This window comes from Macaca thibetana, chromosome 4 (genome assembly GCF_024542745.1).
Source record: "Macaca thibetana thibetana isolate TM-01 chromosome 4, ASM2454274v1, whole genome shotgun sequence".
Classification (NCBI taxonomy): Eukaryota; Metazoa; Chordata; class Mammalia; order Primates; family Cercopithecidae; genus Macaca; species Macaca thibetana.
In genome coordinates this window covers 47,407,811-47,435,437 of record NC_065581.1, presented here as the reverse complement: position 1 = coordinate 47,435,437, position 27,627 = coordinate 47,407,811, and the positions used below count along the sequence as shown (strand labels likewise).

Genomic DNA, 27,627 nt, shown 5'->3' with positions numbered 1-27,627 from the left:
AGGGCTTGTTAGAACAGACTGGATAAAGGTGCTATTTATCGCTAGAATTTCTGATCCAGTAGGAACCAGGGAGGGGCTACAGAACTGCATGTCTTTCTTTCTTTTCTTTTTCTTTTTTTGGTTTTGTTTTTTGTTCATTTGTTTTTGAGACAGAGTCTCCAAGGAGTGCAGTGGCACAATCTCAGCTCACTGCAGCCTCCACCTCCCGGGTTCAAGTGGTTCTCATGCCTCAGCCTCCCTGGTAGCTGGGCCTGCAGGTGCGCACCACCATGCCTGGCTAACTTTTTGTATTTTTAGTAGAGATGTCGTTTCACCATGTTGGCCATCTGCTGGTCTCCCAAAGTGCTGGGATTATAGGCGTGAGCCACAGCGCCCAGTCCAGAATTTGCATTTCTAACAAGTTCCAGGTGATGTTGCCGCCGCTGCTGCTTGTCTGGGTGCCACACTTTGAGGACCTCTGTTGTAAGAAATAAAAGGAAGTTCAATTTAAATCCAAATGTTTGGAAATCATGTGAAAACCTTGGGTATAGGGTGCTATTTAAACTGGGGCTGAAGCTCAGAAATTAAGCATTGCAATCTCAGAGCTATTCACATAGCATTTTGTGCTTTGATTTACTCTTGATATGATAAGGCTAATGTATGGAGAGATAAATAAAACTCTTGGGTGACATTTAAATAGGAATTATGTAAGTGCATAAGTGACACAGAAAATATTTTATTACTCACAAATATGCACATTTCAGCATTTCACTTGATTTCTTTTGCACTTCTATTTTGAGGACAAGTAACTTATCAGTGACGAAGAGCTCTCAGAATCTTATAATGAAAGGGAACTCAAAACAACTTTCACAAAGGTTGTCAGCTACCTGCTATGTTGTTGACAAAATGAACATCAGGGTCAGGCTTTATGTACATCAAATAGTAGTTCTCGGTCCACTGAGTTGAATGTCACAATTTTGCTCAGGATTAAACTCAACATACAAAGATGTTCCCACCAGCAAGAGGACACCAGAATGCCTTTTCAGATGAGAAGGATGGCATTTGTGAAAACCATGGAGATTAGTAATTTTGACTAATTCCTTAGGCAGGATTTTTCCTAGCATTTTCTTCCTAAGAATTCTATTATCTGGATTTAATTTCTTATACTATTTTGTATATGTCCTATTTATGTTTTGACACCACTGAGAACATTTTTTAAAGAAATGATCTCTCACGTTATAAAAAGTACAAGTCTGAGTGAATTCCCATGATCTCAAAGAGCATTTTATTTCAAAATTCTTATTCTTGAATGAGAAACATCAATTAACATTATTTAACTATTGAACTTGTTTCAATAAATTGTAAAATCAGGTGATCAGAAAGTGCAGGAAACGGCCTTCAAATCACCAGGCTCTTCTCGGAGAAGGCAGGGATGTGTTGTCAAAGCATGTCCTGAACAGTCTATTGTCTGGTGCAGGGAAATCAGTGGACTTGGAAACCAACTCCCTTGAAGGAATTTACTTAACATAGTAAAAAAAAATCAAATGCTAGAATCTCTAATTTTAATTTTGCAACAGCCCAATGTTTCATTTTACCTCAAAGGGCCTTAAGTAATGTAATGTTAATTCCCTTCCATTATGAACCAAACAAAAAGGAAATACTACAAAGTTTAAGGATCTGTGATCAGGCAGCAGTGTCCTGATGCTGGCTGTGGGGGCTGTTCCATTTTGAGCATTAAGGAAGAGTCAACTTTAATTCTCTTGAAAAAGCAAGCACATTTTTGCTAACATAGTGGGTTTTTATTTCTTTGTACAGTTGGTTGGTTGGTTGTTTTTTTTCATTTTACTTTTTGGGTTCATAGAGCCTTAGGAAATCTCACAAAACACATGGATCCCCTTTGTAGAAAAGCGTATACTTCTTCATACACACAAAGTTGTGGATGCAATTTCAGTGGGTTCATGGACCCCTGTGACTTATTCTATCAACTCTCTGAAGAATCTCCTTGCTAAAGAGCCCATTTTGTGCCCTATTTCATTCAAACTTATAAATAGACTGATTCTAAATTAGATCCACCTCATCTTTCCTCACTCCTCATCTCCCCTCAGCCCTCATAGTTGACAGAAAAAGTTCCTTTTCTTTTTTAATCCCCAAAACCTCAAAAATCTCTTTGTATTATTTACGATACACTGACCTCCGCTTGACCCTACACAGTTTCATATCTTATTTCTAACTCGAGCAGAAAAAGAACATTTGGCATCTACAAAGTATCTTTATGGAGGCTACAGAACAAGACTCCATCTCAAAAAATATATATATCTTTCTGGAAAGTCATGATCATGAATACACTAAGTGTTTCATATCACCAACTCCGCATCATTCTTTAAACACCTATAGCCTGCAGTATGGAGATCTCACCCAGCAATTCTAAATGAAGTGTCAGTTTTTGAGCCAGAATTGTAGAAAGAGCCTTATTTGTGGTAACCTCTTTAGCCAGATAAAGCGAAGGGTGGCAGGCCCATAGCCTTCAGGTGTGTAAAACTAAAGAGATTGTTATTAGAATAAGGAATTGTATTCTTTTTCTTCTGCCTGAATGGAAGGCTAAAGTTGATGCTGGACATTGTGAAGTTCATTGATGCAAACATTTCCCAACTTGAAAAACCTAAACTGTGTACATTTTAGAGAAGATTACAATGGAATAAACCTTAGGTCTGAAAATGTGGTCTTATGTCTCTTAATTTCTATTTCTTCTGCATTTCTGTTTTTAGAGTTCTCTCCATTTGGTGGGTGTCCCCCAGCCAGAAGGGCAATGCCGAATTGAATATAAACAAAGAATATGACATCTGTTGGGCCTCACAAGGGCCAGGGCCTTCTGCGGGAGTGGCACCACCCCACCTGGCAGCACCTAGACCTGAGCTCTACAAAAAAACACTGCTTCACTTTGTTTTGGGACTTAGTTCAAGAACACATTCAAATGGCGCATGTCTTTGGTATCTTCAACAGTAGACCAAGAATCTAACATCGCTCTCAGTAATATAGAGACCGGAATACATGGTTTAGAGGAAATGATCAAATGATCCAAAAAAAACCCCACATTTTTAAAGAAGTTGGAATCTGATTTCATGCATAACTGTATTAAAACATTAAATAGATATAATGTCATTTGAATGAAAATCTTATCACATTAAATTCACTGTGAAGGTAGCATACTTAAATCTCTATTTTGAAAAGACTATAAGGCTTAGATTTTTTAAATTTAATAATTATTTCTACAAATTTCTATTTTTCTTAATGTGATTCTCAACTAGCAATTGGAACTCCTAGGCTCCATTAACGTAATTCTTTATTGTAAACATATGCTAAAAGTAATAAAATGATAATTTCTGAGAACTGTGAGGACAGGAATGGTGTCTTATATTCATTTCTATACTTTATTATGCTCAGGACTATACCTTCTCTACAGAGTATATTCAGTAAATGTATGTTGGTTGATGTATTGATTTATATTTTAATTAATGTGGAAGCACTGTTTTGACTCAAGGCGTTTGCAATTATAGTTTGGCAGATATCGTATTTTTGCTAATACATAGAAACACAAATATAATGGTGTGCCAAGACAAGTAAGTATAGTGGAATCTCCTAAAGACTTGTAACTGTCAAATATTTACCATGAAATCCAGAAAAGAAATCTTATCATGTTCAGGAAAACATATGACACTAATAACAGAGTGAACACTTATGTCATAATTTATCTTCCAGTATTCCATAAGGAGCTGCTTGCCTCTCTTATTTCACAGCGAGGAAGCTTTGTGTGGTACATGTTGTTTTTCTGTGGCTTATTTGCTTCCCTGGGCTAGAATTATCCCATGAGGTTGATAATGATTGCTTAGTCATCCATTTTCTACTAGCAAACACATGACTCCCTAGGAGAAAATTAAGTACTTTGACGTGCATTAACTCTTCCAGACTAATGTAGTGATTTTGAAGCTGAGTTAGTAGCTCACAGCTTAGCTTATAGGCTCAGGGATCTGGAGTCAGAAGGAGCTGAAGAAAGCAGTTCAGAAGTCCACAACATCTCTGAAAGTTGCAGACTAGAAATTAGCAGGTTCTACTGAATATGGCAGGTGTGTTTTGAGGGAAGGCTTCTTCTCCCAAACAGCTAAGGGTCACAATGAAGCACTGTATTTGAATACAGTATCCACTTTAGCCAAATTTGCAGTCACTCAGAGCTGGTGCTTAGCTGCTTTTTCTTGCTCAGTAAGAATGAATGTTGGCTGACAGGTTTATGCACTTTAAAAAAGAATGCAGACACAGGAGATCTGTTGACCTTTGGAATAATGAATAGTTAAGCAAAATATACTTGGAAGTCCCATATTTCATTTTATTTCCCTAGCCTGGGGTTTTATATTATATATAAATATACATTCAGCATAAATTCTCATGTGTTAACTGGGATTTTTCTGAAAGCAGAGCCTGAGACAGGACTTGTGTGCAGATAGCTTATTTGGGATGTTCTCGCAGGTAGCATAAGTGAGGGATCAGGAAGAGAGTAAGTCATTATTAAGGTTCTGTTTTTCAGGTAGGAGTTATAGCATCAAGAGCTCAATTTCACTGGGATCACCTGAGAATAATATATAATACTTCCTAAAATTGTCCACATTAAAGATAAGGAGAAGCAATTATTGACTGGCTCCTGTTTCCCATTCATTAGTGATTACCTCTGGGGATGTTAACCCTGCACTTCCAAGCTACCTTTATGTGTGAACTAAGTATCAAGTGGAAAGGGAAGGAAGTGAAGGCGGAAGAAGGCCGATGAGAAGAAGCAGTAGGAGACGTAGGCATCCTTGAGGCTGAAAAGGAAGTGTAGTGGGAATAAATGAGTGAGAGGAGGAAGGGTAGAAGGTAGAGAAAAAACTGTCTCAAATTAAAAATTCAGAGGACAAACAGGCGGGGGATGACAGTGTTCATGACGGGCACGTAAGGGGTTGCTGGAGTGGGGTTTAGCTGAAGAGAATGGAATGATGAATGTTTTGATTATTTTTTAATACAAAAGTGAGATCACCTGTATGCAGAACATTGTCGTGGAGATAGCCATTTTGGCACTTCCGATAGCAGAAGTTGACCTTCCTTTTCCTTATTCAAAGGAAATAAATTGGCATAGATTATAATTTAATTTTTACTTGACATCCTGGAACAGAAAATGATTTATGTATTTACTGACGGAACTGAAGAAGTAAATGGTGGTGCAACTGAACATTTGTAATTAAAGCAAGAAATTAGGGAGGAAGGCCATTAAAACTTAAAGTAGGAAGTTCCCTGCCAAAACATAAGTGTAAGCATTAAGTCAGAGTTTGCACTCATTTAGAGGGAAGTCATTTTAAGATTTTATCGACTGATTGATTGAGACAGGGTCTCTGCTCTGTTGCCCAGGCTGGAGTATAGTGGTACCATCAGGGCTCACTGCAGCCTCAACTTCCTGGATCCTTCAGCCTCAGTAACCCTCCCTCCCCCTGTCCACTCCCAGTAGCTGGGACTACAGGCACATGCCAACATGCATGGCTATTTTTTTTTTTTTCCCTTTTTTTTTTTTTTTTTTTTTTGTAGAGACAGGGCCTCTCACCATATTTCCCAGGAGAGTCTCAAACTCCTGTATGAAGTGATCCTCCCACGTCAGTCTTCCAAAGTGTTGGGGATATAGGCATGAGCAAGATTTTAATACGGAAAAAAAGAGAAGTGATCACCCACGGTTGTTTAACATTTTTTTAATTTTTAATTTTTGTGGGTACATAGTAGGTGTATATATTTACAGGTTACATGAGATATTTTGATACAGGCATGCAATGCATAATACTCACATTATGGAGAATGTGGTATCCATCCCCCTCAAGCATTTATCCTTTATGTTATAAACAATCCAATTATACTCATAGTTATTTTTAAATGTACAATTAAATTATTATTGACTATAGTCACCCTGTTGTACTATCCAGTAGTAAGTCTTATTTATTCTTTCTAATGTTTTTTTGTGGTGTGTGTGTGTGTTTACTTATTAACCATTCCCACTTCCTACCCACCCCACCCTCTGCCACCATATTCTTCTTCCCAGCCTCTGGTAACCATCCTTCTACTCTCTCCATGCGTTCAATTGCTTTGATTTTTAGATCCCACAAATAAGTGAGAATATATGATGTTTATCTTTCTGTGCCTGGCTTATTTCACTTAACATAATGATCTCCAGTTTCATCTGTGTTATTGCAAATGACAGGATCTCATTCTTTTTTATGGCTGAATAGTATTCCATTGTGTATATGTACCACATTTTCAGCTATTGTGAACAGTGCTGCAAAAAACCTGGGAGTGCAGATAATCTCTTTGATATGTTGATTTCCTTTCTTTTGGGTATATATCCAGCGGTGGGATTGCTGGATCATATGTTAGCTCAATTTTTAGTTTTCTGAGGACTCTCCAAACTGTTCTCCATAGTGGTTGCTCTAATTTACATTCCTACAACCATGTATGAGGGTTCCCTTTACCCCACCTCCTCGCCAGTATTGCCTGTCTTTTGGATAAAAACCATTGTAACTGTGGTGAGGTGTTTTCTCACTGTAGTTTTGATTTGCATTTCTCTGATGATCAGTGATATTGGGCACCAATTCATGTGCCTGTTTTGACATTTGTATGTCTTCTTTTGAGAAATGTCTATTCAAATCTTTTGCTCATTTTTTGACAGGATTATTAGATTTTTCTCCTATAGAGTTGAACTCCTTATATATTTTGATTATTAATCCCTTGCCAGATGGGTAGGTTGCAAATTTTTCCCCCATTCTTTCTGTGGGTTGTCTCTTAACTTGGTTGATTGTTTCCTATGTTGTGCAGAATCTTTTTAACTTGATGTAATCATATTTGTCCATTTTTTCTTTGGTTGCTGGTGCTTGTAGGGTATTACTCAACAAATTTTCGCCCAGAACAATGTTCTGGAGATTTTCCCCCAATGTCTCCCTGTAGCAGTTTCGTAGTTTGAGGTCTTAAAGTCTTTAATTCATTTCGATTTGGTTTTTTTATATGGTGAGAGATGGTAGTCTAGTTTCATTCTTCTGCATGTGGATATCCAGTTTTCCCAGCACCATTTATTGAAGAGATTTTTTTTTTTCCCCCAATGTATGTTCTTGGCAGCTTTTTCAAAAATGAGTTCACTGTAGGTGTGTGGATTTGTTTCTGGTTTCTCTGTTCTGTTCCACCTGTCTATGTGTTTCTTTTTTATGCCAGTACCATGCTGTTATGGTCACTATAGCTCTGTAGTATAATTTGAAGTCAGGTAATATGGTTCCTCCAGTTTTGATCTTTTTTGCTTAGGATAGCTTTGGCTATTCTGGGCCTTTTGCAGTTCCATATATTAATAAATTTTAGGATTTCTTTTTCTATTTCTGTGAAGATTGTCACTGGTATTTTGATAGGGATTGCATTGGATCTGTAGATTGTTTTGGGTAATATGGACATTTTAACAATATTGATTCTTCCAATCTCTGAACAAGGAATATCTTTCCAATTTTTGATGTCCACTTCAATTTCCTTCATCAGTATTTTTTAGTTTTCATTATAGTGATTTTTCCTTAGTTAATTCCTACATATTTAATTTTATGTGTGGCTATTGTAAATGGGATTACTTTTAAAATTTCTTTTCCAGGTTATTCACTGTTGACATATAGAAATGCTACTGATTTTTTATGTTGGTTTTGTATCTTTAAATGTTACTGAATTTGTTTATCAGTTCAAATAGTTTTTTATGAAGTCTAAATTTTTCCAAATATAAGATCATATCATCCACAAAAAAGGATAATTTGACTTCTTCCTTTCTAATTTGTATGCCCTTTATTTCTTTCACCTGTCTAATTGCTCTAGTTAGGACTTCCAGTACTCCATGTTGAATAACAGTGGTGAAAGTGGGCATCCTTTTCATATTCCAGATTTTAGAAGAAAAGCTTTCAGCTTTTCCCCATTCAGTATGATACTAGCTGTGGATCTATCACATATGGCTTTTATTATGTTGAGTTATGTTTTTTCTTCTTCTTTTTTTTTTTGAGACAGAGTCTTGCACTGTCACCCAGGTTGGAGTGCAGTGGCACAATCTTGGCTCATTGCAACCTCCGCCTCCCAGGTTCAAGTGATTCTCCTGCCTCAACCTCCTAAGTAGCTGGGATTACAGGCGCTGGCCACCATGCTTGGCTAATTTTTTGTATTTTTAGTAGATACGAGGTTTCACTATGTTGGCCAGGCTGGTCTCGAATCCCTGACCTCATAATCTACCTGCCCAGCCTCCTAAAGTGCTGGGATTACAGGCATGAGCCACCACGCTGAGATATGTTTTTTCTATATCCAGGTTTTTTAGGTTTTTTTTTTTTTTTTATCATGAAGGAATGTTGAACTGTATCAAATGCTTTTCAGCATCAGTTGAAATGATCATATGGTTTTTGTCCTTCATTCTGTTGATATGATTTTTCACATTGATTGCTTTGCATATGTTGAACCATCCTTGCATTCCAAAGAAAAATCCCACTTGTTCATGATGAATAATCTTTTAATTGTATTATTAAATCTGACTTGCTAGTATTTTATTGAATATTTTTGCATCAATATTCAGCAGAGATATTGGCCTGTAATTTTCTTTTATTGATGTGTCTTTGTCTGGTTTTGGTATCAGGGTAATACTGACCTCATAGAATGAGTTTGGATGTATTCCCTCCTCCTCTATTTTTCAAAATGTTTGAATAGGGTTGGTATTAGTTCTTTAAATGTTTGCTAGAATTCAGGAGTGAAATCATCAGGTCTTGGGCTTTTCTTTACTGGGAGACTTTTTATCACAACTTCTATCTCGTTACTTGTTATATTCAGGTTTTTGGTTTGGTCTGTTCAGGTTTTAGATTTCTTCCTGTTTCAGTCTTGGTAGGTTGTATGTGTCTAGGAATTTGTTCATTTCTTCTAGATTTTCCCATTTATTGGCATATAGTTGCTCACAGTAGCCACTAATGATCCTTTAAATTTCTGCAGGATCTGTTGTAATGTCTCTTTTTTCATATCTGATTTTTTTTATTTGTATCTTCTTTTTTTCTTAGTATGGCTAAAGGTTTGTCAGTTTCATTTAACTTTCAAAACAACAACTTTTTGTTTCATTGATCTTTTGTATTGCTTCTTCATTTCAATTTCATTTATTTCTGCTCTGATTTTTATTATTTCTTTTCTTCTACTGATTTTGGATTTGGTTTGCTCTTGCTCTTGTAGTTCTTTAAGATGCATCATTGGTTGTTTATTTGAAGTTTTTCCTTTTTTTGATGTAGGCATTTATAGCTATATACTTCCCTTTTAATATTGCTTTTGCTGTATCCCATAGGTTTGGTTGTGTTGTGTTTCCATTATCATTTGTTTCAAGAAATTATTGGTTTCCTTTTTATTTTTTCATTGGTGCACTGGCCACTCAGGAGCATATCATTTACTTTCCATGCATTTATATAGTTTTCAAAATTCCTATTGTTATTAATTTAATCAAGGTGGTAAAAGATCTATATGCTGAAAATTATATAACATTGATGAAAAAAGTTTATGACACAAATAAATAGAAAAATAGGCCAGGTACACTGGCTCACACTTGTAATCCCATCACTTTGTGAGGCTAAGGTGGGCAGATCACCTGAGGTCAGAAGTTCAAGACCAGCCTGGCCAACATAGCAAAACCCCATCTCTACTAAAAAATAAAATACAAAAATTAGCTGGGTGTGGTGGCATGCACCTGTAGTCCCAGCTACTCAGGAGGCTGAGGCACGAGAATCACTTGAACCTGGGAGGCAGAGGTTGCAGTGAGCCTAGATTACACCACTGTACTCTGGCCTGGGTGACAGAGTAAGACTCTTCTAAAAAAAAAAATATATATATATATACACACACACACACACACACACACACAACCATGTTAATGAACTGAAACAATTAGTATTATTTAAACATTCATACTATCCAAAGCAATCTACAGATTCAGTGTAATTCCTATCAAAATTTCATGGTAATTCTTCATAGAAATAGAAAAAAACATTATCTGAAACCACAAAAAACTTAAGTAGCCAAAGCTATCTTGAACAAGAAGAACAAAGCTGGAGGCATCACACTACCACATTTCAAAATATATTGCAAGCTATAATCAAAAGTGTATGGGACTGGCATAAAAGCAGACACATTAACAAATGGAGTAGTACAGAGAGCTCCAGCATAAACCCACCTACCTATGGTCAATTGATTTTTGAGAAGATGTCAAGAACACACCATGGGGAAAGAACAATTTCTTTGATAAATGATGTTGGGAAAACTAGATATCCAAATGCAGAAGAATGAAAATGGACCCTTATCTCACTTTTTCTTTACATTTAAAAGTAAAGAAAATAATAATTAAAAATAGTTTAAAAAATCCAGCTCTTTGTGGTTGGAAATAGAAAATAGGGCGGCAGTTACAGTATAACAGAAAGAATATCAATTGCATTGTGGGAAGACTCAAGTTCAAATTCTAGCTTGGCTATTTAGCTCCATATGATAGTGAGCCAATCACTTTAGTTCTCTGAGCCTCAGTTTCTTCACAGATTAAATAGGCATAATATAACCTTAATTCAAGAGTGTGGGACAACTGGATATCCATATGCAAAAGAATAAAGTGGCACCCCCTCCCTTATACCATATTACAAAAGCAAACTCCAAATGAATCAAATAAATATAACACCTAAAACTATAAAATTCTTGGAAGAAAGCATAGGTGAAAATGTTTATTACCTTGGATTAGACAATGATTTCTTAGATATGACATCAAAAGCACAAGCAACCAAATAGATAAGCTAGAATGTCATCAGAATTAAAAAACTTTTGTACTTCAAAAGACATCATTAAGAAAGCGAAAGATCCTCAAAATAAAGAGACAACCCAAGTTTTAGAAAAGGGCAAATAATCTGAAAAGTAATTCAGTTCTCCAAAGAAGAAATACAAATAGCTAATAGGCACAAGCACATGAAAAGGTGTTTGACATAATTAGCCATCAGGGTAATGTAAATTAAAGCTACAGTGAGATACCACTTCACATCCACTTGAATGGCTATAATTAAAAAGGCACTTAATTGCAAGTGTTGGTGAAAATATGGAGAAATTGGGAACCTCTGGTGGTAGGAATGGAAAATCGTGCAATCGCTTTGGAAAACAGTTTGGCATTTCCTTAACTGGTTAAGTATAGAGCTTACCGTATGATCCAGAAAGTCTACTCCTAGGTATATCCCAAGAGACTTGAAACAGCTACTCAAACAAAAACACAAATGTTTATAGCAGCATTATTCATAGTAGCCAAAAAGTGAAAAGAATTCAGATGTCCATCAATAGATGAATGGATAATAAAATATGGTATAAGCATACAACAGAATATTACCTGGCAATAAAAAGAGATAAAAGGGGATATGTGGGAAATCTCTGTACCTTCCTCTCAATTTTGCTGTGAACCTAAAACTGCTCTGAAAATATATAGTCTTAATTTAAAAAGAAAAATACAGCATATTGATATATTGATAAGTGCTACAACATGGACAAGCCTTGAACACATTAAGTGAAAGAAGCCAGACACAAAGGACCACATGTGATATGATTCCATTATATGAAATATCCAGAAGAAGCAAATCTGCAAAGAGAGAAAGTAGATTAGTGATTGCCTGGATGTCTGAGGAATGGGATGATTGAGTGGGTAACAGGTAAGGGCCTTGGGTTTCTTTGGAGAGAAATTAACATTTTTTTTTGCTTTGATATATGTAAATATTGTGAAATAATTGCCCAATCAAGTTAACACATCCATCACCTCACAGAGTTATGTGTGTGTGTGTGTGTCTGTGTGTGTGTGTTGACAACATTCAAGATCTACTCTCTTAACAAATAATGGTGGTTGCCAGGGACTGAGGAGTGGGAGAAATTGGGAGATATTGGTCAAAGGATAAAAACTTTCAGTTATAAGAGGAATAATTTCTGGCAATCCAAAGTATAACCTGGTGACCATAGTTATTTTTACTGTATTGTTTATTTGAAATTTTCAATGAACATTTTTTAATTGATTGTGGTAACACTTGTACAACTCTGTGAATATACTAAAAGCCGTTGAATCTTATACTTTAAGTGGGTGAATTATATGCTATCTCAACTTTATCGCCTTAATGCTGTTAAAAAAGGCTATTGTGAAGGATAAACAATGTGAGAAGTATGACTCAGAATACAAGACAGATGTGCAAAAAATACAACTTTTAAGTACCCTATAAAGCAGCACGATTCCTGATTCTGTGGTCCTGTTCTTTTAAGCCAGTTGCAAATTTCTTATGAGAAACTACTTCTGAGGGCGCCCTCTGCTTCTCAGCCTCACCATGGAATTAGGGATATTACCTGTTACCTAGAAAGAGGGACAAGGACCTCCATTCACCAGGGTTTCAAGTTTGCCTCTGTCATCATTACAGTCCATTGAAATCGCATGGTGCCCTGTGGTGTCTAGGCCTCACTCAGCACGGCTAGGAACACTGGAGCCTGTGTTCCCTTCTACCCCGACTTTTTTGTTCTCACAGTTACATCAGACCTTTCAGGACTCAGGTCTCTAGGGCTCAGCCATCTCATCTCTTGCCAGTCTAGTGGAAGATCTTGCTAGTCTAGGGAAAACCCCTCTCCTCCCTTTTTCAGGTTTCTCTGTGGTGTCCCTGTAACTCAATTCTCCTTGATCTTTAAAAGTTGTTATTGACGGCTTCTAAAAACCACAGCCTATCTAAATTGTATGTTTGGCCAGACACGGTGGCTCACACCTGTAATCCCAGCACTAGGAGGCCAAAACGGGTGGATCACTTGAGGTCAGTAGTTTGAGACCAGCCTGGCCAACAAGGTGAAAACCCGTCTGCACTAAAAATACAAAATTAGCCTCACGTGGTGGGGCACGCCTGTAGTCCCAGCTACTTGGGAGGCTGAGGCAGGAGAATCGCTGAACCCGGGAGGCGGAGGTTGCAGTGAGGCAAGATCGCACCACTGCACTCCAGCCTGGGCAACAAGAGTGAAACTCCATCTCAAAATAAATAAATTGTATGGACAAAAATGGCTTATACAGCAAACATATCCAGAAAGTAATAGAAATCGTTACATTCTACTCTTCCAGTACAGCAAAGGAAAGAACAAATGGACCAACTAAATTGCTATAGTAGCTCATTCTGAAGGTTTATATGTCTTGATAGAGTGATGCTATAGAGTGAGTTCAAGATAATACAAACATGGATTGATTGTTACTTTGTATCTGGCATTGTGTAAGTAATTTATATGCACTACTTTTCTTCTTTCAAGAACAAATAAGAACCACACTTACAAGAAAGTATTGATTTTTGGTCCTCAGTTGCAAGAAATGTGACAATCTGATTCGTAAAATAAGCATTCTGAAATTGTTTGCAATACTTTATTGAGTGAGTTTAGGTAAGAAACCAGGGATTCTTATTTTATAGTTGCCTACGCTGGTAGTAGAAATAAGTAATATTGTTTAATTTTTCAACTTTATTTCCTCCTTGGAAGAAATGGAAGCAGGATTTCCACTAAAGAAAAAGAGCTCTAGGGCAATGTTTTTCTTTGCAACACTGAAGAGAGACCAGCCCCTCTCCTCTGGGGAGCGCCCAGGATAAAGAAGGAGGGCCTCCATCCTGGACTGAATAGTAGGAATAGAGGAACAAAGCCCTGACCCAACTCCCTGTTGTTCGCTGAGTCACACCTTAAGCATTTTCTCCTCTGTAACTGAGAAGTCTGGGCTAGAATAGAGGAGTTCTCAGACCCCCACATGTGTCACATTCTATGATTGCTATACATATATGGTTGCACAAAATGTGTCACATCAGTTGGTGCCCACTGAAAGCAGAATTTGTGGCATTAATATCACTGCTATAGATCTTTCTACACCTTTTGTCATGGAGCAGATAAAGTACCAAGCAGCTCAGAGCAGTGGAAAGAACATTGAATTTTGACCCAAACCTCTCCATCCTTATTCTGGCTTATCCATTTGCTAGCTCTGTTTCTACTCAATCTCCTAGTCACAGTTCTTATCCTACCAAACAAGGATACCTGCTACCTCACCCTACTGCTTAGATCCCATCACTTCATGAATTCTGTAGCTGATAAAGTGTCATAAAGTTATAAGACAGAATAATGACTAAAAACATTTCTGGGTCAACTTCCTGACCCCTTCTATTTACGTTTTCCTGTAAATTGAAGTCATTATTCTCTGCAGCTCTCAACAACATCAGACCCAGGAAACTTCTAGTTGTCATTTTTCTGGAATTGTATTTTTGTGTTTCTCCAGTAGCTGGAACTGCTGCCACTCTGCTTGTCAGTCTCAGACATCCTGATTCTCACTCACCATTCTAGATGAACAAGCCTCTTATCTGAGACCCAGGTATTTCACATTCTCCTCTGCCAGGTTGCTGTGAATAACTTCAGTTTTTTAATAACTAAATTTTTAGAGGCCTCTAGCTCCTCTACTTTCTCCTGTGGAAGAGGCCACAAAGAATCCTCGAACTGCCTTTTCCATGAAAAGGCTCCAGGAGGTCAAGATCAAAACTTAACATAAAAGACAAAAATGGGCCGGGCGCAGTGGCTCATGCCTGTAATCCCAGCACTTTGGGAGGCCGAGGCGGGCGGATCACGAGGTCAGGAGATGGAGACCATCCTGGTTAACATGGTGAAACCCCGTCTCTACTAAAAATACAAAAAAATACCTGGGCGTGGTGGCGGGCGCCTGTTGTCCCAGCTACTCCGGAGGCTGAGGCAGGAGAATGGCGGGAACTCGGGAGGCGGAGCTGGCAGAGAGCCGAGATCGCACCACTGTACTCCAGCCTGGGTGACAGAGCGAGACTCCTTCTCAAAAAATAAAAAATAAAAAAAGACAAAAATGGTGGTTTAGTCCCCAACTTGCATTTTTGGCATTCTTTTCCCATCCTGTGTTAATTTGTCATCTAGCCAAAAAGAAAAACAAGTAAAAAATAAAACAAAAGCAAGGCATTGTCCCCTGTACGTCAGGGTTGGAAATACAAATGGATTAAACTGTTTTTAGATGAGCCCTAAAGCCATAATTTAATTTGTAAGACTCTACACACTGAGAGTTTGCTGAACTTTCACTATAGCATAATGTGTCATTCAAGGCAGCTTCATGGAAAGACGGAGACTATGTTTGAGAACATTCATCCGGTCATGATCTACAATGAACCAAAAGAATGTCGACACTGAAGCGAGGGGAGAAGGAGGCAGAGGGAGAGAGAGATGCACCCTGCCCTCAAGGATGTCCCTATTACAGAGGCGCTATACCCTCCCAAGAGCCTGCCTAACATCATATACCTATTATAAGCCTTTGAGATGGGTACTAATATTACCTCAATTTTTCAAAAGAGGAAACAGACACAGCGAGGTTGGGTGACTTGCCTAAAGTCACACAGGTAGTAGAAGGCGAGTCAGAATTAAGTGCAGGCATTTTGGTTGCAGAATCTGTACTCTTTTTTTTTTTTTTTTTTTTTGAGACGGAGTCTCGCTCTGTAGCCCAGGCTGGAGTGCAGTGGCCGGATCTCAGCTCACTGCAAGCTCCGCCTCCCGGGTTCACGCCATTCTCCTGCCTCAGCCTCCCGAGTAGCTGGGACTACAGGCGCCCGCCACCTCGCCTGGCTAGTTTTTTGTATTTCTTAGTAGAGACGGGGTTTCACCGTGTTAGCCAGGATGGTCTCGATCTCCTGACCTCGTGATCCACCCGTCTCGGCCTCCCAAAGTGCTGGGATTACAGGCTTGAGCCACCGCGCCCGGCCAATCTGTACTCTTAACTGTGTCTCTGCTTCCTCCTGTATAGACGCTGTCAGCACTTTTCCCCCAGGGTGTGAGTCAGACAGAGATATTTCAGATGCTACATTGAAACCTTTCAAATTCCCACATCTCTAAACACTAAGGAGACAATGATCTCTTCCGGTAATTTCTAAGCCCAAATGTATCAGAGTCTTTTAAAATATCATGGAGCAGTGCTGTCCACCAGGAGGATGGGTTAGTGCATTTTTAGCTTTTACTTTAAAAATCTGTTTTCTCTAAGTGTTTTCATACTTTCTACACTGCCATCAATAATATGTAATCAGAGAAAGGAGACTTAAACAGGAATAAGCAGCATTCACTTTTTCCAGCTTCTTAGTCATGTTATCAAGATTCTTCAGTGATTTTACTCTGAAAATATCTACTGAATTCCATCAACATTCCATTATCCCACAGGGCCAATCTTCAGAATTATGAATTGATATGTGGAAAGTGGTAAGAGCAGTAGATGCAACAGATTTCAATATATTTCCAACAAAATAGACATCAGGAGGCAATAACTAGCATTTCTAATGCTTGATAGTGTAGTTGGGGGATAAAAGAGTCTATTCAACCTTCCACAAATTCTCTGAGGCAATTAGTTGCTATGAAATATTGCTTTCACTAGAATATTTTAGCTCACTCCCTGCTTCCCTTCTCAACATTCATCCATTACTTCCACCAACTCTCTCTCTCTCTCACACACACACAAACACACACACACGCACACATACACACACCCCACAAGTGTTCCTGGGACTTTCTGAAATATGGGACACACATTCTTATCATAAGATTATATAAAAAATTAAATATAAAAATTATGGAAGTAACAAGAGCACAAACATCATAAACATAATAGATGCTGAAATAGCTGCTACTGTTAATATTTGAGAGTGACTGAATAGTTGGGTTACCCCTCAATGGTGGGCATCACATCTACACCTTCCAGAACCCAAAGGAGGTGCTATCCTCGGAGACATGTTCTCAGCCCTTTAAAAATGTTATTATCCATGTTTTCTTTAATGCTGAAAACTGCAGATCCCTTGCTTTGTGCCTTTGTTCTTTCACACAGTGACACTTTCTTCTATCTCTAGTTTTCCTTTGCTGAGCAAGGAGCCTTTTCCAATCTCTTGAGGTCTGAAACTTTTTCACCAAACTGGCTCCCCTTTCCTCTGGAGACAGGCAGCACTGCATTTTTGTAGGCTCCTTTGCAGTAAGGTGTGGCCATGCGACTGAGTTCTGACCAATAATGTGGACAAAAGTGATGTGCAACTAACTTCCAGGCCTGGCCTATAAAAAAAACTTCCATGCACTGCTCTGTTTTCTTCCTCCACCTACCAGAAGGAATTATGGATTCAGTGATGGTTCTCAGGCTACAGGGGATGGTGGAGCAACAGATAGAAGAAGCCTGGATCCCTAAATGACTGTATGGAGAAGGGTCACCTCCTCCCAACACAACCCACATTGAAATGTAAAAATAGCAAATAATATACTTTTACAATGTTAAGCCACTAAAATTTGGAAGTTGTTAGTTCCAGCAGATAACTTATCTTGTACATTTACATAAGAGTTATATAACATAATTTAAATGCTATGTTGTCATTTGGATCAGACTTAAATAAGCTTCAACATCACTTGAAAATTATTTCTGTTACCATGCCATGAAGAAAACTAAACTGAGTTTTCTCAGTTTGGAGAGCAAATACCATAAAATGAAATGAAGCCAAACTAATTTAGACCAGTTTAAGAATTTAATTGATTTGATTCTCTCTAGCTTATTCACCAATAAATGGAATGTGGTGAAATGATCTTCATATATCTTTCAGATTTTTATGTTCTATTTACATGCGTTTTCAAGAGCTTTGTTCCAACGAGCTTGTTTTGTGATTCTGAGCTCCTTCAGAAAGTAGTTTCATATTTAATACATCATGTTTGATTGTTGCTAAGCATCCATTTGGTGCAAATTAATAACAACACAAGCACTAGCTTCAAAAGAGCCAAAAACAGGATGGGGCTGGAGCGAGGGACGCTAGACTGACTGCCCTCTGACTTGCAAAACCAGGAGATTTCACATGTGAATCTCTGTAACAATTTGTTTTTCTTTTGTTTTGGCTTCTGCTCTAGTAAAGAAGAAAATAAGAATACAAAATTGTGATTGTGAATTGCTTGATGTTGATTAGCTCCTCTCTAATTCTTGTGCTAAAAAGAAAACTCATCTGCAGAAGGCAAAAAGGCTGCCAGGTGGTGAAGGATAGCTGATCCAGGACTGAGCTGACCACAATATGAAGGGAAATGAAATGGTTTTGTGCAGTCATATTAGGCACTGGAACCTGCAAATGAAGCCAAGGGTCAGTTACTGAAGGGGAGACACATGTAGGAATATGAACCTGAAGACAGCTGCTAAACCAAAAGATTGAGCAATGGAGGAGCAAGTTCAGGCTTAACAAATAGTAGGAATGACAGCAGGATATTCAACCATGGTGACAGTTTAGGGCTGAATTTGTTTAGCCCATGCAAAACCCAAGCCTGGAAGGCTTCTCCTTACCATTTAGCTCTACCCTGCAAGCTTGCTGGATCCTGAGGGCTGCTTAGTGCTGTGAGTGGTAGAGGCAGCTGACAGGTGGTGGAGGATAAGGTAGGGGATTATTCACAAAAAGCGAGTCGATCTTGGCTGAAACAAAGATACAGGGCTCAAATGAAGATCACACATACTGATAAACAGGCAAAGTGCCATTGTTGCTGAAGGAAAATCTTCATCCTGTGCCAGCAGGAAGGAAAGCTAGTGTGGCAGTTGAGTACAGGGCTCCCAAAAGTGTAGCCTGGGGCACTACAATGGCTCCTCCTTTTGTCTCCAGCTGTGGCCAATGGGAGATATTGATGAAGTCCAGGCTGGGCCATCCTCAGACACTGACCTGGCTCCTCTTCCTGTTCCCTTCAGGTCATGCCACCTCCTCTTTCCTCTTTCCCCTGAGACCTCTCTTCATTATTTTCCCTTCATATTTTCTCTCCTTCTGCCAGAGACTCTTTCCCTAATCAAAGAGTGGGACTGAACAGAAGCCTTTCTATTTCTCACATTTTCTTTTTGTCCCATTTGCATTGGCCAAAGCAAGTCATACACCCTAGCCAAATATCAGTGTGGCAAGCATTATAGTCTTCTTTTAGGGAATAGCCATCATCCTCCACAAGCACATTCTAACCCGTCTTTGGGGGATAGGATTGGACCTGTAGACTCTCAGGATAGGGCCAACCTAATCTAGATGGGAGGATCAAAGGGACAGAGAGAAACGATTTTGATATGAAGCTTGAAAAAAATATTGAAGTCAGATACAAAACCCAGAAAGATTTTGGGCTCTGTGAGGAAAGTGAAAAGAAGGTTCATTTGCAAACATTACCAGAATACTTAGATTAGTATTAGTCGATAAAATTTAGTTAATGAATGACCTCTCTGGGTTTGATCAAGTTAGTTTAAAAGAAAGAAATGTTACTGGCTCATTGTTAGGTTGGTGCAAAAGTAATTGCGGTTTTTGTCATTAAAAATAATTAATTTTGCACCAACCTAATATATGCAATAGGAACTTTGAGCCTTAGTTTTATGGATTTGGACGGGAATGCTAGAAGAATGTAATAATGAAATCTTTGGGTAAAACTGTATTCTATAAATAAGGAGAGCTCCACAGTTACCAAGATTTGGCAAATATGATTTAAATGTGAGTGGAGGAGTTTCAGTCTACATTTGAATGGAATATTTTCCTTCTTGTTCTTTCCTTGCTGTTATTGTTCCTCCCCTTCCTCCAGTCTCTTCCTCCTTTTCTTTCTTCTTCTTCTTATTCTCCTTCCTCGTTTCTTCTTCTCCTTCTTTTCTTCTCCTTCTTTTTCTTCTCTTTCTTCTTTTTCTTCTTCTCTTTCTAATTCCCCCTTCGTCTTCCACTTCCCTCCCCCGCTTCTTCTCTTCCTTTTTCTCCTCCTCCTCCTTCCTCATCCTCAGTCTGCTCAACCTCTCTCCTTCTCCTCTCTTCTTTCCTTCTTCCTTAGTATTCTTTTCCTCATAACTATACTACCACTTTTGAAATTCTTTGACTATTTTGTCAATTCTCAAGGAGTTTTTCAAATGTAGCTTTTTAAATACTAAAAACATCAAAAACAATTGATCTGGTTGTATCAATTAGAATTGTATTTGGCTGTATATAATGGAAAAATCCAAAATAACCATTACGTAAATATACCAGGCTCATTATCCCACATTAAAGAAGTCAGAGTTCAGCAGCCCAGGACTGGTTTCATCCTCCATAGTGTCACAAAGTTGACACTGAGAAGGGCAAGGAGACCTGGTAAGGTCACATACACATCAAGTCAGCAGAACTTGGACTGCTGGAAAGCAAGACAAATTTTGTAACTCGAACAATGGAACTTCAAATGATTTCTAAATTTAGCTTATTGTGAACTTGTCTTTATTCTCCTCATTGTCCTCTTTTTTTTTTTTTTTTTTTTTTTATTTCTCTCAGCTCCTTTGTTGGTTTTATCTTCCCTTTGCAGCATCCTTGCAACAAAATATACCACATGGTCTTATTCTCCAGGAAGACAGTAACTGTCAGAAATATAGAAGTCACTACCTCTGAGGTGGTACAGACACCTGCCTATGGTCCTGATGGAACATGGGGAGGTAATAGGATGGATTGCCTAGAACTTCGAAATGGAGTCCAAATGCAAAGAATCAGAGAGAATTCACACAATCACAAAATGCAACACAAGGGACCCATTGACTTAAGGCATTTTTTGGTGCTTCTGGCTTTTTTCTCTGTTAATAACTGTTGGGTTATACTAATATCACAAGTAGGCAGTGGATGTGGTAGAAAAGGATGTGGGCTTTGATTTCAAATCTACTGAACTTATATTCAGATGTTACATATCTACCAGTTAAGTGTCTTGGGAAAGTTATTTCTATAACCTCACTTTCCTCATGTATCAAATGGAGGTAATAGTCTGCACTTCACAGGTCTGTTGTCAGGATTAAATGAGATGATATACATAAAATTTTTGGCTCTTTGATTTTAAACAAATAACTACAAACTACAGAAAAGCAAGCCATACGAAAATTTATGTTTACAAAATTAGGTAAAGTAGTTATTAATAACTTGAATTTTAAATAATAACTACACTGGTTTAAAACATGCCATCCCCAAAGGGAATGCAAAGTCTTGTTTAAATAAAACAAATCTAATGTGCACACAATTCAAGGAGTAAACTGATGTCTGTTTTACTCATTGCGAGTTCCAGGACTAGAATGGTTTTGGACACATGGTAAGTGTTCAGTAAATATTTGTTGAATGAATGAATACATGAATGAATGAAATAACTTTCTGTTCTGTATGTACTTGGCACCATAGTAGCTGTTGGAAATATAAATGACTCAACTTTCATGCATCTTAGATTCTAAGTCAAGACAAAACAGTAAAATGATTTCAGATATTGATAAATGCTATGAGGAAAATTAAACAGGGTTATGTGATAAAAACTGATTCAAGGAATGTGAAGGAGGCAAAAAGAGGTTGAGATTGGATGGTCAGAGAATTCCTGAGTGATAGGAAAGGACCAGTTATGGAAAGATCTAGATTTGTTGTTGAAGATTTCCTCAGCAAGCACTGTATATATTTATTTGACTTATGCTAATAGAAATCTATTTAGCTCATTTTGGAAGCATTTGCTTAAGTTATAAGTTAGTCACAAGGTTTATAGTCATAGATGCAGACACTATCCTATATTCTACAAAACTCGGGAATTCTGAGACTTTAGGGTCTCCAAGAAACTATCATTGAAATGGGCAATATTTTCAAAAGCATGTTCCAGTAAACATAAGATGATTACAGATGTATTCCTCAAAAAAAAAAGAAAAGGTTCTGTGGTCAAATACACTTGGGAACCAGTCCATGAGCACTAATATATTAAGGTCTTAAGAAGTTCTGAAGCAGGGAAACACATACTACATGTATTCCAATGTTTTCTGAATGTATTTTCAAAATTTTGTTTTATTTTATTTTTTTCTCTGTACACTTATTAACATCAATATGCAGTTTGAGAAATACTGTTATAGCATAAAATATGAGGCTTTGGTACAAAGGGAAAAGAAAAAGATAACCCTTTGCCATACTTGTACACTGTTGATGGGAGTGTAAATTAGTTCAGCCATTGTGGAAGACAGCGTGGCAATTCCTCAAAGACCTAAAGACAGAAATACCATTTGACTCAGTAATCCCATTACTGGGTATATACTGAAAGGAATATAAACTATTCTATTATAAAGACACATGCACATGTATGTTCATTGCAGCACTATTCACAATAGCAAAGACATGGAATCAACCTAAATGTCCATCAATAATAGACTGGATAAAGAAAAGGTGGTACATACACACCATGGAATACTATGCAGCCATAAAAAAGAATGAGATTATGTCCTTTTCAGGGACATGGATGGAGCTGGAGGCCATTATCCTTAGCATACTAACACAGGAACAGAAAACCGAATACTGCACACTCTCACTTATTAGTGGGAGCTGAATGATGAGAACACATGGGCACAGAGGGGAACAGCACACACTGGGGCCTACTGAAGGGTGGAGGTTGGGAAAGGATCAGGAAAAACAAATTGTGGGTACTAGGCTTAATACCTGGGTGATGAAATAATCTGTACAACAAACCTCCATGACACAAGTTTACCTATGTAACAACCCTAAACTTGTACCCTTGAACTTAAAATAAAAGTTGAAAAAAAGAAAGATAATCCTTTGTCATAGGCCTTGCAATTCCAAAATGGGATATTTACACAGAAACTTAAATTAAACTTACCAGAAACTTAAAATAAGCTCCAGGTATCATATTTACATACATTGCCTACTTTGACTAAACTGTTGACCTGACAAGAGAGATGCTCACATTTAGTTTTTGCATACTAGAGGTTTTTAAAGTTGCTCTGCTTTGACAGTGGGATGTATTTGTATTTCCTCTATTTTTTAATGAGAATTAATGACAGTCAAGTATATCTGTTTTTTTTTTTTTAATTTTGTTTCATTTTGTTTTGTTGGTATAAGGCAAGCAGTGGAATATGCCAGAAATTTCATGAGCTTTGAACATGTGAACACCACACTTAGCTCTATAACTCCATCACTTGCTAGAGGTGGTTTTAGGCAAATTACTCAAACTTTCTGAACTTCGCTTTTCTCATCTGCAAATGGGGATTATAATAGCCATATCCTACCTTTTGCGGAATAAATCAAGCTGGTGTAAAGGACTTGCAGGAGAATGTCATTCTAGCCACTTTCTGAAATGTTTGCCTGGGGACTCTAGAGTCTTTGCTCTGAAAATCTTTTTAATCCCCCACTGGAGATTCAATGGAAAAAAAAAAGGAATGTTTGCTGTTTGTTTCTATAGTGATGACTCATGGAGTGCTGATTTATTGAATTAATTGGTGAAGAAGTAAAATTAATGTCTTATTATATAGGTGTGAAAGAAGCTATTCAGTCAATGCATAAGCAAGGGCTTATCTAGATACTTTATCTCACCCAAACCAAGTTAACAAGAGTCCCTGGGCAGCAAAAGAGTTTCTCTTTAGTTCCCTAAATGTTCTATAGATGTAGACAATCTCAACAACTAACAACTGAATTCATCACATCAGCTGCATAATAATAACTATGGATGTTCTCCAACTATTGTTCCCATGACAGAATCAGTGAGAGGATTTGGCATGCCTAGGTCTTAGATGACTATACTATTTCCAGTGGACCACACACAACCAAGTGAAACAACAACATAATGTTGGTAAAACTGATTAGGTTAAGAACACTATTTTAGAATATTGTTTAACAAACATATTTTTAGGCCTTAGAGAATGTTCATGAAGGATTTTAAGCCCACTTGTGTGGAGGACTCCCGTATCGCATAATGTAAGTGCTTAGGAATTACCTCATGAGTCATTCCTAATATTAACCAAAAGTTGAACTAGTGGTACGTTCTTTTGGTTTGATTGTTTAGTTTTAATCTTAGGGTTGATTTTAGAGCTGTGGAATGTAAAAATGGAACCATACTACTGGCATGAAGAGAGGAAAGCAGTGCATCATGGGGACTAGGGGAGTTAGATCATTCCACTGCATATTCTTCCTTCTTCTAGGACACTGTGCTTGCTGGTAGAAAATGAGTACAGTTATTTAATGCATCTCTTTCACTAGAATGTTGTAGGAAAAATAAATTGGGGTCAGATTAGGAAGAATCCTAGACTTTAGAGGCCAGAGACATAATTTTGGTGTTGATTCTACCATCTATCTACCTTAGGCAAGTTACTCCCTGAGCCTTACTTTGCTCTTCTATAAAATCATGACTTCACTGATCATTTCTAAGACATCTTTCAGTGTTCTAATTCTATCATAGTCCAAAATCCATAACCTTTTCTTTCTTTTCTGATTTTTCAAGGCATTCAGATATCTTGCTTTTTTGCTGCTTTTCTACTGATTTGCTTCATATTAAGCCTTACAAGAAGCCCAAGTTATTTCAGTCTCCACAGGGCTACTACTGGAGTATCAGGAGAGAGGTGAGCTGGTATTTGTGATAGTAGAGGCAAAGCCCCCTTTTCCTGAATCACAAAATTCATGAGATTGAACCTTTGGGTTTAAGTGTTGGTCTTTTTGTATACCTGCTGCAGGCACTGTATTGGATTCCAATACCTGGCAAAAGTAAACTTGATCAATAATTGATGACTTTCAGGCCAGGTGTGGTGGCTCACCCCTATAATCCCAGCAATTTGGGAGGCCTAGGTGGGCGGATCAGTTGAGGTCAGGAGTTCAAGATGGTGAAATCCCATGTCTACTAAAAATACAAAAATCAGACGGATGTGGTGGTTCACGCTTGTAATCCCAGCTACTCGGGAGGCTGAGACAGGAGAATTGCTTGAGCCTGGGAGACAGAAGTTGCAGTAAGCTGAGATGGCACCATTGCACTCCAGCCTGGGCAGCAGAGTGAGTAAGACTCCATCTCTAAATAAATAAATTAATTAATTAATAAATTAAATAAAATAAAAGTGTAAAAGAAAATTGGTGACTTAAAAATTGTCTTTTACCATCACCATCTTCTCTGACCTGAACAATATATCAGGCATTACTTAGTGAGAAAAGTTAAATAATTTGTCTCTGTTATTGAGGTCTTCGTATTCCATCTACAGTAAAAAGGCTTGCACAGGGAAGTAAATGAAAACATAGACAAGAGGATAGCATGAGTGTTCAACTGTGTGGGATTGGAAATAAGTACATGAAAACTCCTACAGGGGAGTGGTTGCCGTGGAAAAAAATAGTTTGGATAACACTTCCTGGGGAAACTGAATGCTAAACTTTGAAGAGTGGGAAGATTTAGTATGAAAGTGGCAGATATAATAACAATCGAGAAAAGTTATAAGGAAAAAATATAAAAAGGTGGTGGGTAGAGACACTGATTTCCCATTATCTACTCATCTTGTGAACTAAACCTTGCCAAACAGTGTCTTCAAGGCAAAACACAATCCACTGGGGCATACATCCAAGGATGGGGAACTTTACTGAAACAAAAGGGAAAGGGAATTTGCATAGGAAAATATAATTCTGCCTGAAAGCAGAAAATCCAGTAATTAACTTGACTTTTCCTTAGCAATTGTAGCAATTAAGTTTATCCTAGGGCCTAAGAAACTTTTGGGTTATAAGGGAATCCTAGTGGCTGCACTTGACTGGCTAAGTTCATCTCTTAGATAATGTGTCTTTTTTCTGGGCATGTGGGTGAGAATCAGAACCTTCTTTCAGTATGAGGTGGAAAGGTGGGTGAAGTTACTTCAGGTTCCATGACTGTTGAGAAAGGTATCAGTCATAGTAATTTTTTTCAAGCTAGAAGAGCCATTAAGAGTACCCAGGACTAACAAACCTGTACTTTCTGCACATGTATCCCAGAACTTAAAGCATAATAAAAATAATAAAAAAGAGTACCCAGGTCTTCATTTTATATACGGGAGAATAAGGCCCACAGAAGTTTGGGTAACTTATCCAAAGTCATCATAACCATAGGTACATGAGAACCTCTGGGTTATAATTTTGCTGTCATGCTGTCATGTCATTCTTTTAATGAAAATTATTGGCATTATTTTTCCTATCCCTCTTCCATAACAATAAAATCCCTTTCTGATCCTGTCCTAAAAAACACAACCATTTTTTAGCACCCCATGTATGCCTCAATTCTTATGTCCTTAGATACTAACCTGAAGAAAAATTTCACAAAGAATACATATTTCTTGTGGGAATATTTAAAAATATAGATAAGAACAAAAAGGAAAATGAAAAACCATCTTCAAGTCTGTCCCTAGAGAAAACCATAGCTATATACTCCATGTATCCTTCCTATACATATTATAATATTAAAATATTATAAACATATTTTAATCTAAAAATGGAATTTTACTATTTTATAGTATGCTATTTTTCATATAATATTTGTAAGCAATTTTTCATGTGAATGTATATACTCCTACAGCCCCATTCTTGACTCTGCATAAAAAAGGAATTGGAGTCATTTCTGGTGAATTGCTTAAACTTATTCCATAAAATGCAAAGTTTCTCCAGAAATACTGACCCTGCTTGAAAAAAATGCATTTGGCTGTAGATATACAGAAATGTGAAGCTCTTCCCCTTCTAAAATCTGGTGGTATTATCAACTCCTATTTTAAGCTTGTTTATGGAACTAGAATAATACTGAACATAGATATATAAAGGTGATTACAGCAGTTCAAGTTTGACCTTTGAAAAATCTTTCCTTGTATAAACAAAGTCTGGAATGTTTTAAAACCTCTAAGCCAGTCAATTTCTTTTTTTATTTATCTTAAACCTGAGTCAACAAGGAATGCCCATTTTATTTAAAGAGTAGGAAATGAAAATGCCTTGGTTCCTTAACCATAAATGAAGGAGGTATCTCTGGATACCATGGGTTCCTTGCCTCGAATCTTCTGCTGTACTCTCAGGGTCCTGCAAACCCAGCCTCATCCTATAGCCCTACCTGATTCCTCAGCATTGGTGGATATGCTCTCACAATTCTGCTTAGGCTGTTTCTTCACTATCTCACACCCCTGCTGATCTCATTCCCACTTCCATATTTTTATCCAATAAGATTTTCCATGAAACATCCATCCTCTCCTATTTCAACCCCATCCTTGCTTGCAGGCCCAGTTGCGCAGCTTCCCCAGTGCAGCCATCCTGGTGAGATTCATCCCACACTTTACACTCTTATCTAGAACTTGCTGGCTCTGAGAGTAAATCTGGTGTGGTGTCACATGTCCATATATATATATATTTTTTGTCCTTTAGTTTGTATCTCCTCTAAGCTTTCTGACTCCTTTTGATAAACATTTGTTTTAGCTTTCAATTGTGTTTTGCACAGCAATGTGCACATTACATACTAAATACTCAGGAAATGTGTGTTCATTTATGAATGATTGGGGGAGGGAGTAGAATCCTATTTCTGCTTATTTCTTCTTAGATGTTAGATCTTAGAAAAGTTCCTTAACCTATCTGAGGTTCCTTACAATCCTGAGAACGAAGTGGAAACACTGACCCTAGAAGGCTGTCAGAAAGAAAGAAGGGGTTCAATGTGAGGAGCATGGGGTACAAATAAATTAAAAAAATGTCATCTACCATCAGAAAGTCCAATGAGCTTGCTTCTTTGACTTCATTAAAGGCCCAAAAAACTAAAATATGACCCAGA

The 27,627-nt window shown here is 37.7% G+C and overlaps 2 protein-coding genes across 3 annotated transcripts in view; both read left to right on the top strand.

The window, feature by feature from the left end:
• LOC126952680 (24-hydroxycholesterol 7-alpha-hydroxylase) overlaps window positions 1–3,370 on the top strand; it is a 104,957-nt gene extending 101,587 nt beyond the window's left edge. For both annotated transcript variants that reach the window (XM_050787483.1, XM_050787482.1), the window contains exon 12: window positions 2,745–3,370. In XM_050787483.1, coding sequence (XP_050643440.1) covers window positions 2,745–2,816 — 72 coding nt within the window. In that variant the 3' untranslated portion in view covers window positions 2,817–3,370. The remainder of the gene's footprint in view (window positions 1–2,744) is intronic.
• The window catches only part of RCAN2 (regulator of calcineurin 2), a 478,595-nt gene that overhangs the window by 172,329 nt on the left and 278,639 nt on the right, over window positions 1–27,627 (top strand). The gene's annotated exons all lie outside the window — the stretch shown is intronic.